The sequence below is a fragment of the Helicoverpa zea genome, chromosome 3 (genome assembly GCF_022581195.2).
Source record: "Helicoverpa zea isolate HzStark_Cry1AcR chromosome 3, ilHelZeax1.1, whole genome shotgun sequence".
Taxonomy (NCBI): domain Eukaryota; kingdom Metazoa; phylum Arthropoda; class Insecta; order Lepidoptera; family Noctuidae; genus Helicoverpa; species Helicoverpa zea.
The window spans coordinates 3,188,889-3,209,112 of NC_061454.1; the positions used below are offsets into that span (position 1 = coordinate 3,188,889).

At 36.2% G+C, this 20,224-nt stretch overlaps 1 protein-coding gene across 1 annotated transcript in view; it reads right to left on the reverse strand.

Moving 5' to 3' along the window:
- LOC124645918 overlaps nt 1–20,224 on the reverse strand; it is a 135,004-nt gene that overhangs the window by 34,640 nt on the left and 80,140 nt on the right. Inside the window, exon 3 of the mRNA XM_047185897.1 lies at nt 10,083–10,186. Coding sequence (XP_047041853.1) covers nt 10,083–10,186 — 104 coding nt within the window. The remainder of the gene's footprint in view (nt 1–10,082; nt 10,187–20,224) is intronic.

A 20,224-nucleotide genomic window follows, 5' to 3' on the forward strand; every position in this document is an offset into this window, starting at 1 on the left:
TTTTGTAGATAAATAGTAAGAACATTTGAGGAAATATACTTTCTCATCATATGGTTATCTTATTAAAGAAATAAACTACGATTCATACTTCTCTGGCTTGCAAACGAAAGTAAACAATTCCTGTAAAAATAGTTTCTGTTTTGAAAGCAGAATCAAAGCACTGCTTAGTGCTTATAATTCTTTCAATTTGATTACCTATGTCCTTTTAGATGTCGGTTAAAACCAAATAATGACGACAAGTTTAACCACTATTTAAATCCTTCTACCAATATAATTAACTCTCTTAACCAAAAACCAAATAAATTCACCATCCAAACCAACCACAAAACAATAGAAATAAACCAGTCTACACTTAGAACAAACAAAGATAAGGCTATGTACAGACTATCGGACATTCGATACAGTTAATCTCTGCTAAGGTTCTCGTGTCTGCAGGTTATTCCGAGGACGGTCGATAACTGTCGTGAGTTACCGGCCTAACCAGGGCTGACTTTATGGGGTAGTATGGTGATTTAGAATATCGTTGTATTGTAGACATAATAAGTATATTAGAACAATCTAATGAATGAAAATATATAATTACACCTGACTGCCTATTAAAAACTTTAAAGAGCTAGGCCCTCTTCAATACAAAAAAGACAAATATTTAAATATACAGACAGTACATCTAGCTGTTCCTCGTGGGTTCACCCCTTTCTCTGAAGACCCACTATCCGCCACGGGGTAAAAAGTAACCCGAGTCTTTTTCCAGGCACAAGACTATCTGGCTACCTTTCATTAAAAGAACAATGTCAGGTTTCGGCCCACCCAATCAACTTTTAAAACTAAATTCTCACGGATACAAAGTTCTTTACTACAAAAATTTAAATATAAAATACTAACTTCTTATAAAATATTTAATTGTTATCTAGAACTTTTCAAAAAAAAAATATCATATTACTTTGTTTATCGAGTTCAGGTTTTTCGTTTTAATAATTTTGTTTTTCCCACGACCTTATAAAGGTCGCCGGAAGACGCTGGATGCAGGTCGCTTCCAACAGGTATCTGTGGAGATCAAAGGGGGAGGCCTATGTTCAGCAGTGGACGTTCTATGGCTGAGATGATGATGATGATGATGATGATGAATTTTGTTTTGAGAAGTTCAATGCAAAAGTGGAAAACCTAGAAAAGCTTCTGACCTTAAACTACACAAAAAACTGTAAGAATTTTCACTGTACATGAAATATTTTTATTGAGCCTAAGTTACTATGGACGTCTGACATTGTTCTTTGTTCACTAAATTTTGTGTGGAAACCCTATAGATATACAGACAGAATTACTTTCCCATAAATAAATATTAGTAAGTGCTTGTCATTAACAAATATTATATCGTACATAGATTGCCTTAAATATGATTTAATTATATTTATTTCTACACACATAGACACATTTCGAAAAGCATTATTCTTCCATTTTGCAGAGTTGCCCAATGTATACAGACTGAAGAGTTATTATACCTAGTTCCTTTTCCTTTTGCAAAGGAACAAAAGAATACAATAAACTACGTTATAAATACAATAGTAGTCGATGACAAATAGTAGTGAGCCGTCAGTTTTCGTACATTTCAGATACAGGCTGAATTCAAGGCAATGACTAGGCTATTTACTATCTGGAATCTAGAACAACATCGATTAAGCCATGACTAAGGTATTTTAGCAATGGTTTCACGGTGTTTGTGGTTGTTGTTACTTTCAAGTGTAATAGTGTTCATTGTTTTTGGAATAAGAAAACAAAAATCTATACTTGTACGAAGTTTAAGAGTTTGTTTTTGTTTGTTTGCTTGAACGCGCTAATCTCAGGAACTACTAGACCGATTAACCGGCTACGGTTATAATAGGCTACTTCATACGTGAAGTAGTTTCTACGGGACAAGGGTGAAACCAATGACAGAAGCTAGTATTATAAAGATTAAAAAAAAACCTTTGGCATCATATTTCTTCTCAAAATAATGTACCGCATTGCGCTTAGATTTTTTAAAGCAAATTGTCTTTCTTCAAGAAGACCCATCTTGTATCGAACCCGTGTCATTTTAGTAATAAACATAAAACGTGCTCAAAATGCTAAAACACCTACGTAGAAAGTTTCAGCCTTTTTATATTGCGATGAGAAAATGGTGATGAAGTAGAGAAAAACATAAAACTAACTATCCCTAGTTTCATGTAATGAAATTCTAGTGATTAGTTTTATTAATCTCTCTTAGAATCTTTATTTAATCATTATAATAATTTTACCTAACCCACGCTCTACACTTGGGCACATAATTATTATATCTTTATACTTAAGTCTTATATGGCATGGTAGCTGGTTTCAAGCACCTTTGTCTTTGTTTATCCATCTATCTTTAAGAGAAAATCATCATCATCCTCCGAGCCTTTTTCCCAACTATGTTGGGGTCGGCTTTCAGTCTAACCGGATGTAGCTGAGTACCAGTGCTTTACAAGGAGCGACTGCCCTATCTGACCCCCTCAACCCAGTTACCCGGGCAACCCGATACCCCTTGGTTAAACCGGTGTCAGACTTACTGGCTTCTGACTACCCGTAACGACAGCCAAGGATGTTCAATGATAGCCGGGACCTACAGTTTAACGTGCCGTCCTAGTCTTTTCTCCTCCGTGGTGCTATCCGAAGCACAGTCATCGGTGTCTTTGGGAGAAAATGTATAAATTAATTAAAATCTGCCTTTTGCATCTTCTCTTTGCTTTGTTTAAGATATTCACAAAGTACATGTAATATTAACCTCCTACATACACATATACAGAGTGGGCGTTACCCACCGACAGCAGCCAGTTAGTCTAGAACATTACTTGTGAAAACGCTCCACGTGGAATGACGTCACAGTACTTATTACTCTATGACGTCGGTATTCACTGCTCTTAGAATATCCCATTTCTCGTCTGGATTCTGTGAGGTGGTGAAATATTATTGCAATAGTTTATGTGATTCACTGGAAGTAAGATTGCGTCATTAATGTGTGATATTAGAAGCTTTCTACGGTTTTTTATTTCAAGCTTGTGAATGATATCGTAAGTGAAATAAATTTTAATATAATTTCCCTACTTTCATTTGCCTTTCATTTGTTTTAGTTAAACGATAGGTGATGAAATAAAGTATAGTATAATTCGACGGAAACGTCAGTAACCAGCGCAAATATAAACTACTCAATGAACTTATCAAGAGATAAATACTAAAGAGATACTTAAATACTAAATAGGTATGTAATTCGTTTCTAATGGTGTGAAAGAAACTTAGCCAGTTTTAGCCAAAACTAAAGAAACCCAATGTATCATTATAAACTTATAGAAAAGTTGTCTTTCCGCATAAAATTATCATTCGTGCGGCATATTCATTATATTTCATTTTTATGGCGAGCGTTTAACAACAGCTATTTGCTAAGTTTTAACATAAAACCCAAATTAAATACAAATTACTGTCTGTTTTGGCAAGCTTCGAGTAAAGACATAAAACGTTTTACTTCGAAGACGCTTTTAAAGAAAATTGTCTAACTTATTTTATAATTAAGTGAGCTTTTCATACGTCCAAATATTTTCAAGAGATTTATACATATTATTTCTTTCTTTCTTGTAATTAATAATTTAATTAGTGTTAGATAGCCCATAAATTGAGGAAGAATATTCTTTTCCGGTGGCGCCAACTAGTTCTAAGATTACTAGGTTCTAGTGGAAACGAATTTACAATAAAGCATTAAAAATCTCATTCACATCACAGTCAGCTCAGATCGTGCCCAAAACAACTAGCTGCATTGCCACATTGGATACGTTATCATAAATTGCAATCTACATCAGTCCCTAATACTATTTTTTTCCTACCCTTCAGAGCACATATATCAAAACATCTTTAATTTCCCCACAAAATACGCCATATCCAATTATTATAATCTCCGTTTTTATCAGTAACGAAATCGGCTCGGCAGATTAATCTCATCGACAGATTCGGTTCGGGGATCCCGTTGATAGATTAATGGTGCGTGGATCAGGATTATGTGGAAAATATTCAGTTATGTAGTACTGGATTTATTTGGTTAACTATAGTTTTTTGAGGCTTAATTTGGTTTTTATTGTGTACTTTTAGTTAGGTGGTTTATGATGATCTTCATTTACTTACTACTAGCACTACTAAGCAACTGTCTCCCGCGGTTTCATCAGCATCGCGAGGGAACTACAAATACTTCGCGCACCCGGGTAACGACTAAGAACCCTGCCTCATTAGGACGCCAATGGCGACGTCGCCGGCTACGTATCCAAGCAGTTAGTATTGAAATGTATAGAACCTAACTCACTTGGCGACGGTTTGGCAACGTCGCCAATTTGGAAGCGTGGCCACGAGCTACAGCTCCCTACGTGGCTTCTGGCTACCGTGGAAGCTTGGCGACGTTACCACGGTTGCCACTATAATGTACACGGTAAAGCGCACCTCCCTCACAGATACACAGAGAGTTATATGAGCACTGCGGTAAAAACCCGCTGATAAGGCATCTGACACATAGCCCAGTGGTCCCAGTACATTTAACATCATTTTTATCGTTTCCAAAATCAGCGTGGGATTGGTAGTCCTTCGATGTGAGTTTAATGTTCTTATGAGGGTGGGAATAGCAATTATCGTTGCAACCCCACAAGTGAAATAGTTGCTCCAACAATTACATAGAACATACTAGTTATCAAGCTACTACTAGTAACTTGCAACCAATTGAGTTGTAATGGGAAAATTATATTGTAGGAAAGTGTGTAGTTATATCAATTTTGTGTAATCAGCTGGTAAAACCAGTTTTATGTGTCTTATCTACTTCTGTTCCGTTATTAAAGGGCTCCTAAATGAGCCGAACATATTCAAATACATCATATTAAATCAGAAAGAAAGCTTTCACAAACCGGTTAGAATTTCTCTTCCTGTTAAATTGTGGGACCTCAGCTTAACCTATTCCAATAAGCCACCTGCACTAACGCGACGATCTAAATCGAAAGCCAAATAAAACACCACAACAATTAAAAAAGAAACATTAACATAACAATACGCACCCCTAACCTATATTGACAAAAAAAAATTGGTCCATCGCTTTATCGCGGGGACCAAAAAATTGCCAGTAAGTGTACGTAGGGCAGGGTTTCTCAACGTGGGGTCCACGGACCCGTTAGCATGTGCATCAGGGTCAGGTCCGCAGTAGGTCAGTTTATGGATTTTAAACATATGTAAGTATTATGAAATTGTGTAGTAATCTCGACGAGACATTGTAGTTGTTGGGTGGCGAAGCTACGAAGGTTTTCTAAAAATATTTTTTCACAAGGTCCCCGGAATTATTTAAACTGTGAAAGTGGTCCGTGATTACAAAGTTTAAGTAACCCTGACGTAGGGGTAAAGTATTGTGTCATTTTTTTGCCAGTGTGTGTACGTAGGGGAGGATAGACGCATTGTGTCGCCAATCAGGGTAGCAGTAGATCGCACGTGTTCGGAATTCGACACACACGACGCTTGTTGTTCATAAGGGTGCATGCAAGGTATGGCAGAGTGCTGCGAGATGCGAAACGGGTGCAATTAAAATTTTGAGTTATCTAAGGAAACTGTTTTATTAAGATCAATAAATAAGGCTTTAGAGCTTATAACACTTCCGTGTGTAAACTTTTTATTCGACTTCCCAAAAAGGAGAAAGTTTTTAACTCGAATTATTATTATTTTTGACCTCATTCCTCATCCTCCGAGCCTTTTTCCCAACTATGTTGGGATCGGCTTCAGGTCTAATTTCACTTAAACTATTCCTGCTATTTTCTTACCCCACACCAATTTATTAATCGATTTAATCAAAATGAGTCAACGTCACCCACATTCTTAATAAGCATAAACAATAAGCATAAACAATAAGCACAAAAATAATAACTGTGCCATTCGGAACCCAATATTAATATTGCAATAATAACCATTCATAATACCGATATTATTGCGAATAATATGAAAGCATCCATCATTTTATGGTAATGTCCATTGTGGTCTATAACGAATGGGCATAATATATACTGACACCAAAATGTCCATTGAATAAAAAAACAAAAAATTGTTGTGACCTATATTGGAATAGGTACCCATATTTGGAATCCTGACCAATATTTGAAAAGCAAATATATCTATGTATTTCAGCCAGTAAAACGGGTGAACCGATATGGGTGAAAATAGAAAAAAGGCCTATTTCATTAGCATAATCGAAGCCTTCCTCGATAAACGGTCTATCTAACACTGGAAGATTTTTTCAAATCGAACCAGGTATTTATTTACATTAGCGCGTTCAAACAAACCCTTCAGCTTTATAATATGTAAGTATAAGTAAAGACAATTTAGCCTAATAATAGCTAGTTACAAAAAGCTCAAAATACATTTTCAAAGCTTTTAGTAAAAAATTTCGGTTTACAAAACTTTTCTACTTTTTTTCAATCTTCAGCACAAATGCTATCTTCAATTTACGCTTTTAATATGCATAGAAATAAATACTCCTTTCTCCTCTTTTGCTATGAAAAAGTTTTTTCCATAATACAGGAACAAGTTGGCTATTCAAAGTGCAGTTTGCATGAAGCTAGTGCATAACGGGTGAACTTTATGCATTATTCCTGCTGGATTTACGTTGGTTTGCAAAGTTACTTGTGTGGGAGATGCATGCATTATGTTGCATTATGTTTGGTTCATCAGACCTCCGAGTTAAGCTTCAAAGTTATTTATTTGAGAGTTGAATGGTTATGAGATAAACTGTTGTTGTTCATTTAATACACCAAAGTTTTTTTAGTAGAAGCAAAAGCAAGTTTCGCAACATTGTACCTCTATAAATGTTAAAAATGGCAATATCAAAATACCAAGATAACATTATCTGCCTAGCCATTTTCCAACTATGTTGGGGCACTATATCGATATTCTTTGTCCAACATAACATTCGATATTTAAAATTCTCAGCCAAACAACAACAGGCACGCGATAACACCCCCCAAACACAAAATTACAAAGACCACATAAATTGTACAATTCCTTTGAAATCGCGCGCACGTGACGACAACTATGTGTTGCCATACTCCATTAGGTGCCCCCAACTTACTGATATTTTAACATTTCGGGGTAAAATGTGTCAATGCTATGGCAAACAGGAGTACCAATATAACTTGAGCCCTACACTTCGAAGGCGTCGTACAAAAGTCTATGGACACAGCGAAAATGAGCAACGTGCTACGGATCAACTTAATCTGGTTATGTTAACAATGGGAAGCACATGGGATTCCCAAGGGTAAATGTACTGTCAATGGTATATGGTGTAGTAATTGTTGTTGCTTTAGAAGTAAAGTTGGATTGACAAAGTTTGTTCTTGTTGAAATAGATTTACAGTCAATTTTCGCTTTGGGTATTCAAACTTGGTGTTTGACATAGTAAGGGCGATCAAACTATCATTTAGTTTATAGCGTTGCGTCTATGTTCCCACGAACATATAAAGTTCAATTGAAATATGACATAGTCGGTAGTTTTTTAATATTTCTGTATGTGACTTTTAATATTATCATATCGTGTAATTAACATCTATTAACGATTAAGCGTATTTTGGAAGGCACATTTAATTAATGGGTTCCGGCTAGCTGTCATTAGAACATCTTTGACAGTAAATTTTAATAAGTAGTCATAAACTGAGTTGAGGAAGTCAGCTGCAGGTCAGACTACCGGTCTAGGCAGATGAGTTCATTCAAACCCAAAACCACAGACATACAAAATGACAAATTAAACTTGCAGTTTACACCCCAACACATGGCCTATACCCTATAACACTTTAGGCGTGATGTTATACATCTGTTGCAATATAAATCAATTTCACACTACTAACGCCATGTGCTCGTAGACCTTCCATATTTTTATGGGAGTGTTAATTAATTAAATTGTATCGGTCTATTAAATTAAGTTATTATGGGTGATGGTGAAGTGAAAAAATATTACTTATAGGGGGTCATTTTTAGGGTTCCGTAGCCAAAATGGCAAAAACGGAACCCTTATAGTTTCGTCATGTCCGTCTGTCCGTCTGTCCGTCTGTCCGTCTGTCACAGCCGATTTACTCGGAAACTATAAGTACTACAGTGATGAAATTTGATGGGAATATGTGTTGTATGAACCGCTACAAAAATATGACACTAAATAGTAAAAAAAAGAATTGGGGGTGGGGCCCCCCATACATGTAACTGAGGGATGAAATTTTTTTTTTCGATGTACATACCCGTGTGGGGTATCAATGGAAAGGTCTTTTAAAATGATATAAAGTTTTCTAAAAAACATTTTTCTTAAAGTGAACGGTTTTTGAGATATCAGCTCTCAAAGTCGTAAAAAGTATGTCCCCCCCCCTCTATTTTTATAACTACGGGGTATAAAATTCTAAAAAAAATAGAGGTGATGCATGCTAATTAACTCTTTCAACGATTTTTGGTTTGATCAAAGTATCTCTTATAGTTTTTGAGATAGGTTGATTTAACTGTAATTTACGGAACCCTTCGTGCACGAGTCCGACTCGCACTTGGCCGGTTTTTGGGATCGTTTTGGGCACATTAATTTATTAGTGTGTAAGGAAAGTTTGATAAAAAAAATGACTTCTGTCCATGGTCCTGTTAAATACTGGTTCCTGGATTTTATTTATCAGGCCCCTGAAAACTGATACGTTTTTGTGAGGTAAATAATATTTATGCCTGAGTAGGAACACTAATTACTAAAATTAAGTATCCTTGCTTTGTGAATGTTTTCAAAGCGAAAATCCGGCTTACATGTAAAATACCACTGCATACTGTACTTAGTGCTCCTATATTTTCCCGGCAATTTTCGCTTCACGACTAATTAGCCGAAGTACCATCAAGGAGAAAAGTCTTTGAAATGTTGTCTGCATGATGAACCCAGAGTTCAAAAAGTTTTTCTTACGTTTTAAGGACTTACTCTTATTTAAGACAGTTATTAAATGGTGAAAAAACTTTCTACCCATAAGATAAAACCAAAACAGATGTAAAAACTGTTCAAAAGTCTGGTCATTGATGCATTTCTGTGCAATACAGTACTCATTTTTTAAGAAAAAGCTTTTGTGACTGTCTGTACGTGGAAATGCTATCCATTCTGCGCATCTGACGCAGTAGTTTAAGGCGACGAATTGGTAAACAATAATTCCATAACCGGCACACGCATCTAAGGGGCCAAGAGAGGACGGAGCGTCTGAGCGGGGCGAGGATTACAATACGCGCGCTAGCTTATAACTAAAAGTCGTAAGCGACAAAATGGTTTTGTAATTTTATTATTTAGAATTACATATTTTTTTTTTAAGTATTATTTAGAATTGATAATTTGACTCAACTACTAAAAAAGTTAAGAGGCTTAAATCGGTCCCGTTTGCCCATAATATGTGAATCTCTTTTTAAAAAGAGGTATGTTTGATATATTTTTCTCTGTTATAAAAGTTACCTAATCATGTTTTGAAGTCTAACAAAATAAGTTTTATATCAGGCAACTTTCAGGTAACCAAGTTGTATTTTGATCCGTTTTGTATTTACTGAGAAAAATTGAGATCCTTGGCGCCAAAATTTCCAATTCGTCCTCTTAATTAACAGCTTTGACGTCACTGTGAGATGTCAGAACTACATGAATGTGAACAATTTAATATTATGGAATGAACAGTATGGCTTAAAGTTCATTATTTTCATCCAATAAAACTAGTGAATTCATATTTTTTTTAAAATGCTACAGTGAAAATATTTTAGTAATTAAGTATTATCGTCTGCAGTGACCGGTTTTAAATTGATTGATATGTGATGCAATTTCCAAAACCAAACATAAGATAACAATAATTCTCTGAACGGTGACTTGAGATAAAAGTGAGAATTCATTATAAGACTCCAACGATCCTTACGCCTCTCTGCAAAAAGGAACGTCATTCTCCATTTATTATTTCTTTAGTGTTCTCCCTTAGTTCCTGCTCTGATATTAAAAATCCATCTCCTGTCTAGACTTTAAAAAATAGGTATGTACAACTTGTGTATGCTACTTACCATCAAAACAAGCATATTTAATGAACACAGCTCCTGGCGACCAACTCGTGGAGGGGGGGAAGTCTTCATACAGCAGAAAGTTGCAATGATTCACGCCTGTACATCTATAACAAAGGAAATAGATATTACTTACAACAATATATAAGGTAACAATAGGTAATAACGAATTAATTTTACGTGTTATCTATACTTAATATTATGAAGCTGAAGAGTTTATTTGCTTAAACGCGCTATTCTCAATAACTACTGGATTGAAAAAGATGTTGGTGTTTAAGTTAGCCCATTTATCGAAGAAGACTATGAGATGCTTTTTATCCAGGTATTCGTCTTTAAGTTAGCCTACTTATCGAAGAAGGCTAGATTTTCCTATAAAACTATTACTGACCTGAAGTTGACTACCACTGACCACTGACCTGAAGTTGACTGTACATAACTATAAATAAACTATAACCGATTTAGTTAAACAGGTTTAGTTGTTTTAATGTTATTCGGGTGTACGAGTACTATAATATAAGCTAGGACATCCTTCCGTCTACACTTTTACCAGCATTCCGTTGGGAATTACTCTGTATACCTGGATAAATAGTACTATTGAGTTAAGGTGCATGACAGTTACCACTAATGTACAGTTTACTGTACAAGTCCGTAAAGAAGTTTCCGTAAGCGAAACAAACTTGTAGGTAAATACTTCTTCTAGGTACTATTCGTAATAAGAAAAGCTCCGTAATCATTAGGATAAATCCTTAATACACATAAGAGCTCCTTCATACAGCCTTAAGTAATTCTCATATAAATATTAAGACTATTAGTACTACTACTACACTGCAAACTATTAGTCGGCCGATTGTTTGGGCACACACATCATAAAGATGAATGGCAGTAACACATTACAAAGATCAGGGTATTTAGCTGTATCAGACCGACTGGAAACTTTCATTGGAATCAAGATTTTCTTTAAACATATTTTTTGCCAATCATTGGGCCGACTGTCGACCGACTGTTTAGTCGGCATTGTAACTAAGGGTCCGTTCAGACAGACCGGCTCGGAGAGGAGAGCAAATTCTTAATACGTTAAAAATCGAGTACTCAGTATTTTTTGTAAGGTATATTTTTGCATGTGCACTGCTTTTGTCATTAAGAATGCTCGAAGGCGCTCGGTGTGAAATAATAAGACGAGCCGACTGGAGCCGATCGGCGCCGATTCCGGTCTGTGTGAAAAGAAAAATGCGCGCCGATGCTCTCCGAGCCGGTCTGTCTGAACGGACCCTAAAGCTACAAGTACAGAGAGAAACTGTGTAACTGTAATATGTGACAGTCTATTGCTCGGTAAGCACTTTAATCTCTGAATTAAGTGCTTCATGAAGTCTTATGAGTACTTCAGAACAATTTATTGCTAGCAAGTCGCTTGAATATGAATTGAACAGTCGGAGTTTATACTAGTGCACATAAATGTGGTTGTTATAGGAGTAAATCATGACAGGAACAGTGACACATAAAACAAGTTCACAATACGTATATATGTATCGATCTCAGTGGCGTGCACTTGGAGAGGCCTATGTCCAGCAGTGGGCTGCCATAGGCTGATGATGATGATGATGATATATGTATGTGTGTGTGCCTAACAGATAAGTGAGTGATGTAGAGGAAAACAAAGTGATTCAAGTCCGAAAACATGTACAACACACTATAAACTAGGTAGGTAACTAGGTAGGTATATGGGGTAAGTACATAAGGGTGTTTATAGGGTAAATACATAAGGGTGTATATAGGGTAAGTAACTAAGAGCCTCTATTGTGAGTGTACATAAGGGAGTATATGGGGTTAGTATATAAGGGAGTATATGGGGAGTGTACATAAGGGAGTATATGGGGAGTGTACATAAGGGAGTATATGGGGTTAGTACAAAAGGGAGTATATGGGGAGTGTACATAAGGGAGTATATGGGGAGTGTACATAAGGGAGTATATGGGGTTAGTACATAAGGGAGTATACGGGGAGTGTACATAAGGGAGTATATGGGGTTAGTACATAAGGGAGTATATGGGGTTAGTATATAAGGGAGTATATGGGGTTAGTACATAAGGGAGTATATTGGGTTAGTACATAAGGGAGTATATGGGGAGTGTACATAAGGGAGTATATGGGGTTAGTACATAAGGGAGTATATGGGGAGTGTACATAAGGGAGTATATGGGGTTAGTACATAAGGGAGTATATGGGGTTAGTACATAAGGGAGTATATGGGGAGTGTACATAGGGGAGTATATGGGGTTAGTACATAAGGGAGTATATGGGGTTAGTACATAAGGGAGTATATGGGGTTAGTACATAAGGGAGTATATGGGGTTAGTACATAAGGGAGTATATGGGGTTAGTACATAAGGGAGTATATGGGGTTAGTACATAAGGGAGTATATGGGGAGTGTACATAAGGGAGTATATGGGGAGTGTACATAAGGGAGTATATGGGGTTAGTACATAAGGGAGTATATGGGGAGTGTACATAAGGGAGTATATGGGGTTAGTACATAAGGGAGTATATGGGGAGTGTACATAAGGGAGTATATGGGGTTAGTACATAGGGGAGTATATGGGGAGAGTATATGAGGGAGTATATGGGGGGAGTTGTTATCAGAGATAAGTACCTACATATAAAATGTTTAAATAATCCCGATTTTTTTTCATAACTTTACCGGGTTTAATAACATTTTAAACACAAGCTAAAAAATATAATATAAGATGCTAATTATTACACAGAAAAGAGACATGACGAGGGTAGTCATAAAAATGTACGACTTCATAAAGACGGCTTTGTGAAATTTCATCACGTATGTGTTAATAGAATTCAGTTTGATTTCGTGTTAATTTAGCTTTGTTAGTAACTTGGATGGTGGCACTGAAAAGTTTTATTCAGAAGGACAAAACATTGCAAGTTAAATAGAAGCTTTCAATAATATAAATTCTTAGCAGTAACTAATGTCATTTAAGTCTTTCTTACCGACGTCAAAAATCATCAAATGACCCCTCCCGCTGTGGGTTAGCAGTGGTGATATCAGACTCTTACTGACTAAAACCTGTCGCGTTCCGTCGTAGGCCTTTTATGTACCAGGGCCGCGGTAACTCTTTCGAACAATCCCGCAGTTTCGAACATAAGTATTTTTTTTTGATGGTCCATTTCTAAACATACACAAATTGACAACAAAATTATGTATTTATTTATTTAGAACAGTTTGTATGGACTTAACCTTCTGACAGTTTTGCCTTTGGGAGACAGTGCTAACTAGGGGCTCGTGTTAGAACATAGTTAAATAATAAATTGTTAATTAAATATCGCGTTAGAGGGAAATTAATGCTTCGCGAACATTGGTTTTTCATGTTGATATTTTACCGAATTACAAAGAAAAAGGAAAAACAAGTGTAACAAGATAATTCGTTCCTTTGATGTTTTTAAAGCTTTTTAACCGACTTCCCAAAAAGCAGGAAGTTCCCCATTTGTCGTAACCTTTTACTATGTAAAATTTAAGTTGATTGTAACTCTACCTAATTTCTTCTATTTCAAACATCTCCAAATATTTTTTTGATCATGGTCAGTTGTGCCATTTCTCCAAGTTCAGGCTTTTGTAAGTCTGTTCTGCCATTTTAAACCTATCAAGCCTTCTAATATATCTCAGCAAGCATGCAAAAGTTATATATTCCTATAAACGAAGCATGAAGTTTAATATTCCGCCCACGTTCACCACTTAAACCTATGTAAGTCAAGGGTTAACACCTTATAAGAGCTAAAGGGTTAACTTATAAGTTATGTCATTGCTAATTAGAACCCGAGGTACCGTTGTGCAAGGATTTAGAGGTAATAAAGGTATTTTAAATGAAAATATTATTATTATTGATCATACACGCTGTTGTTATGTTTTATTGGAGATAATTAATGTAATTATGTTATGTTATTAATGCCGTCCATTTATTCTTGTTTATTATATTGTAAGTTGTGTGTCCAAATAGAAGCTTTTCTTTATTTTTTTCTTTCAAAAATAAAGGTGGTATGTTTTTAATTGTAGTTCGCATCAAAATGTTTTTGGTGATGTTCTGCTGACTATGCAAGTATGTATTTTAATATAAAGCCAGAGCCACTCTAAAAACTCCACTAATTCTATTTTTTCCCCTAATAGCACAACCCTAAATAATACCGTACACCCTTTCCTAGGGTAAGCGTTTGACCACTTACCTTTAAATAAGAAAAGTACACTCAAATGCAATGATGAGCATTTTCACACTCACCCATGCTTAATACCTCTTATATCTTTTATTTTGATTACCTGTCCATTAAATCAGGGAACTTTTCGGTACTGTCCTTAATTCACGTCAACTTTTACCTATAGCCTTTCCCAATGGTCTAACAGCCAGTTTCTTCATCAAAAGTAAAGGCCAAAGTAAAAGTCAAAGTAATGTCTAAAGTAAAAGTAACGGTCAAATTCATTTTTTCTATTAGTTTTGCTGTCACTTTAGCCTTGAAAAAACGAATTTGACCGTTACTATTACTTTAGACATTACTTTGACTTTTACTTTTGATGAAGAAACTGGCCGTAACTGCTGTTTGCTTAGGTACTAGAGAATAAATAAGAATTTGACATTACATACCTACTTGTATGGGCCTAATGTCGATATTCCATCTTTAGTGCCTAAGCAAATCGACAGATATATAGAAAACTAGCCGATTTCTCGCGATTACACCCGAGTCCGTTGGACACTACTGAACATACCTGGATAAAATATAACCTATGTTCACCAGGGTGTAATGTAGCTCCCAAAAATTAAAAAAAAAAATTTGATCAAGTATTTTCGGAGTCTATAAAACGAAGTAACTTTTAAGGTAAACTGTGCTATAAATGTCTAACAAACAATCAAATCTTTCCTCTTTATTATATGCAGTAGCATAGATTTATTAACATGTGTGAGGCTAATACCGAAATTCCATCTATAGTAAATAATCTATCAACACTGAGAGCAGCCGTTATTTGATCAATACTTTTACATTAAATAGCAACATTGAGTGTTGGCAACGAAAACTGCATTCAAATTACATAATGCATGGAGCTGATAGTATCGGTTAATATCCACCTTCGAGGTTCGCCCCTGCTACCATAGAGAGGGGAAATGTTATATCGATAATTTATATCGATATAGCTTTTGCATGTTGGTTGAGGAATTTGGTGATAGTTGCGTGTATATATAAGTATTGAGTGAATGAAATTGCTCATTAATTAATGTCAGAATATTTTGTCACTGTATTTTATTAAAGAGTTAAAATTATTAAAATATTTAAATGATTACATTTTTGATACTTAATTGGCAATGTAGTAGAAATAGTTGAATACTTCGATGTGTAGTTTTATTTTTAAATTAAATAACGATTCAATTATTGCAAGTTTATAAAATTGAAATTAATAATATTTACGTATTGAGTATCTACTGTAAATGTATTTTTTTAGTTAATCTATACATATAATAAATCTGTAAAAAAACTGTGTCTGTACATTGAATATATTTAAAAAATAATAATTGGGTGGGGTTTAGAAACAGTAATGGAGCACAAATCCAAAAAAAAAATTCTGTCTGTTTGTCTGTATGTCTGTATGTCTGTATGTCTGTATGTCTGTTTGTTTGTACACGCTAATCTTCGGAACTACTGAACGGATTTCAATGATTTTTTCTTTGTTGTATCAGTATTAAGCCTGGTCAACATATAGGCTATAATATATCTTCGAAACTTGAAGACCTGATGCAGAACTCCAACAGACCAACAAAACTATAAGAGATATAAAAATGGTGCCATGGCAAAAATTGTTTCATGTGATGAGCATTTTTAGTTGAGATAATAAATTTGAAGATCTGGAACACCTGATGTGGAACCCCAAGAGCCCAGCTTCTCTGTACCATATACAGGTATGGCGTTTTAGCAAAAGTTGTTCAATTTGATAAGCACTTTCTATTGACTTATACAAATTGAAGATCTAAAACACCTGATGTGGAACTCCAGGTGCCCAGCTAGACTATAGCATATAGAGGTATGACGTTTTAGCAAAAGTTGTTCAATCTGATAAGCACTCTCTGTTGACTTATACAAATTGAAGGTGTAAAACACCTGATGTGGAACTCCAGGAGTCCAGCTAGACTATAGCATATGAAGATATGACGTTTTAGCAAAAGTGGTTCAATCTGATAAGCACTCTCTATTGATGTATAAACATCGAAGATCTGGAACACCTGATATGAAACTTCAAGAGCAATACTACACTTGAAATGTATAGAAATGAATGTTATGAAATAGGTATGGTGAATCCTATCCTAAAATAATGGACACGTATTTTTCTTTTCTCTCTCTCTCACAAACAAATAATAACGAAGATACAACAACGCTTCGTTAAGTCACTGCTTAGTACAAATTTTACATACTTAGACGTGGCGTCACGAGCCCTCACTCTCCGACTTTGTTGCGTTATATCTCATTATTATTTTGTATGTCTCTTCCAGACCTCGGGACTACAGAGTTCCGAATTTTTGGGAGGCAAACGTGGGGCCGAAGCCAACACGCTGAAGCCCTTTTGAGACAACTTTAATGAAATGGTGACACAATACCGTCGATTATCCCTTTATACACTATAGAAATGAACCCAAGGACATTCACCGGTGGACGTCGTTAAAAAAAAGACAATCCCCGGTTCTGTGCTAAACTATTGCTAACTATTGAGGGAAACTACTTGGGCTATTTGTGATGGGATGTTAGTGGATGTCAATGGTACATGTAAAAATGGCAGGTGGAGACTCGCCACCTCACTTACTGGGCCCCCGGGAACCTGAAGCGTGAGGATACCTCGGCGGAATTTAAACACAGATTACGCGCTCCCTGTGCTTACCATGAGGCACCTACCCTCCGAGCAGGGCTACTAATCCTGCTCTAGCGACTCCACTCTGGACGGCCAAGCCAAGCCAGAGGCGTGAGACCTACCCCCGTCATGGTTCACTCCGACCGGCCGGAGATGGGGGATACTCTCCCTGGAGAACTCAGCATATAGTATAGCCCCGCGGGGTTGCTACTCCCCGTCATCAGCCTCAGATGTCCTGCGGTGCCTATATCTCATTATTATTGTCGTTATTATCTCAAGAGCCTTTGTCCCAATTATGTTATGGTCGACTTCCAGTCACGATGCAACTGAGTACCAGTGTTTTACAAGGAGCGACTGCCTATCTGACCTCCACAACCTGGTTACCCGCTCAACCCAACATACCTTGGTAAGACTTACTGGCTTCTGACTACCCATAACGACTGCCAAGAATGTTCAATGACAGCCGGAACCTACAGTTTAACATCCCCTCCAAATAACGGTTATTGGTATCCAAAATATACGTAGAAAGTACATACGAACTTAGAAAAGTTGCATTGGCAGGCACTTGCCAGACCTGGAATCAAAGACGCACGCTCATACTTGAGAGATTGGTTCTCTACCCACTAAACCACCACGACTTCCACTAAGTCACCACGACTTTGTCATCTATTTAATGTTTTTTTACGTAATAATACGTGTAACATTTTTGCCACATAACTTAAATGCAGACTTATTAGAATCACTACTTTTATCCCTATGATCACGCCTATTGCGGTTCAGTTCTCAGCGTTTTGTTTAGTCCAATTTAATTAAATATATGGAACGTTTCTAATGTTTATCCGTATTCCGTTGTTTTCAAGTCAACGGGCCCTTAAAATTCAATATCAGACGGTTCAGATCTTTGATTTTGCTGACCCCGTAGTCGCTGGCATAAGGGACAGGATCCGCGTACGAAGTCGCGGGCAGAAGCTAGTTATGAATAAAATATCGACACCTCACAGACACACTTGCACATCACTAGCAGTCGATAAGCGTACCTGCATACACACTGAAGTAGGAAGTGACTGGCGAGTGGTTCCCGTGATTAATGGCGTTCACTACGATTACATACGTACTTAAATATTTGACAGCCCTACTGACTGCATGAGTGTTCGAAGATTTAATATCCATTAGTTAGACAATTTAGTGAGTAAACATGAAAATAGGGCTTTTAGCTCGTTTACAATGAAAATGATGGTTATCATCATTTTCATTTTATTCGAGCGACTTTAAGTATATGTAAAGTACTACTTACTGTATACTTAATGAAGAACATTTTTACTTTCATTGCATTTCATTAAACTAAGCAATTTTTGCTTTTATTATTGAGTTCCGTTTGCCATAAAACTAAGAAACATTTTTCAACTACAACACTAAAGGTATTGGATGATATTGATAAGCAATTAAAGCCATACTTAGCGTATTTATGAAGATTTTTTTGAAAGCTTTTGTCCGAACTTGATTTTAAAGACCCGATTAATAAACCAACAGTGGAAAAAATACTCAGAAACTGGCCAAAAAACGTGCCATAACTCGTTTACTTATGGAACTCAATTTGTGTGTTTAATATCACATACTAGTGTTTGGACGCATACGCTTTTACCCTGTCAGTGTCAATCAATATCCCGATAACATCTGGTACAAGCATACACCTGGCCATACTGTGCTTAACTACACATAAAACTGAATTATTCAATGTTACGCTCTATCGGACAAACAAACAAAATAGTTGGTAATAAAGTTGATTATTTTTCCGACCCAAATATCGACCAATAGAATTGCACCATTCGACGTCACGTGGTACAACCTACATGGTATTATACTGAAAATTTTTTGAATATTTTCTCTGGTCGTTGCTACGTCAAACTGACAGGTTGTGGCCGACATTTGGGACGGAAAAATAATCTCCCGAATACCACACGAGCTTCATAATTATCTGGCATTTCCCTCAAGGTTCCCTGCAAACAAATAAAGTCGTCAAGTTTTTCAGGAAAAATCACTCGCGCTTCGCGCTCGTTATTTTTTAACCTGAAAAACTTGACTCCTTCATTTGTTTGCAACGAACCTATCGGAAAATACCCGATAATTTTGAAGCTCTTGTGGTATTATAAGTGAGTAAACTGTTAAGTTTCCTGTCATGTCTTGTTAGGTTTGAATTGTTAAAGGTAAATTGGTTGGTTTATAATTGTTTCGGTTATCGATATTTTGAAACTAGAATGTTTAAACTGAACAAGTTGTACCTAGTAGTCTACTCTACCATAATATGATATTAGAGTCAGTTGTCGTTTCGAGTATATTTTCAATTACTCTATTACTTTTATGCAAGTACAACTACTTACTGTAACTAAAAAGCTGTACTAAATAAGTCACAGTCCCAGTACACAAGACAAACAGTGGCCCTAGGAACATCTCAATATTCGGGACTTTGCAGAATAATTAAATCTAGTTGACAATGTAACGACCACCACCACATTAATAAAAACCTGTTAAAATATTTAACCACAACCATTAATATATTTAACCAAATTATTATTGGTAAAAGCTCTCTTCAATAAACAATAATACCATAAATTATCACATCACAATTTTAAAATGGCCGACATTATTCAAATTAGCGCGCGATCAAGCGCGTGCGCAGTCGGACGCGGCGTTTGTCAAACATGGCGGCGGTTCCGGTTGGCGTGACGTCACGTACGTCACTTCCTGTATGTTGCACCTGTTAAGGGCTGATGTGACCTATAAATGTGTAAAGAAGACGTTTTACTTATTTGGATGTTTTAGAAGAATAATTTCTTTTTGATTAACTTCATGACTCATGGATGAGTAATCCATCTAATCTTGGTCTTTTGCCTTTCTCATAACTTCCATTTGCAGGTACACACCTAAGTACCTATGTACAAAATATTTGACTATGTACAAAGTTTATAGTAAATGAAAAAAAAAATGTTACATTAAGATTAAGGGCATCATCCATTTTGATCCAAAATTAAAAAACTAATGAAAAGTGCTGTATTCCGATATACTAGTCTGCCTGAGCATTTCTGAATATGGCACCAAACCACCATTAGCCACCATACCACCATAGCACCATTTTATTGGCCGACATTTTTAATTTTGGACCAAAATATATGGAATGTGGAAGTCCTTTAAAATTGCAAAACCCATTTCTCAATCAATTTCATCCGTGTCGGACATCCATTAAATTCTCTGAATGCAGTA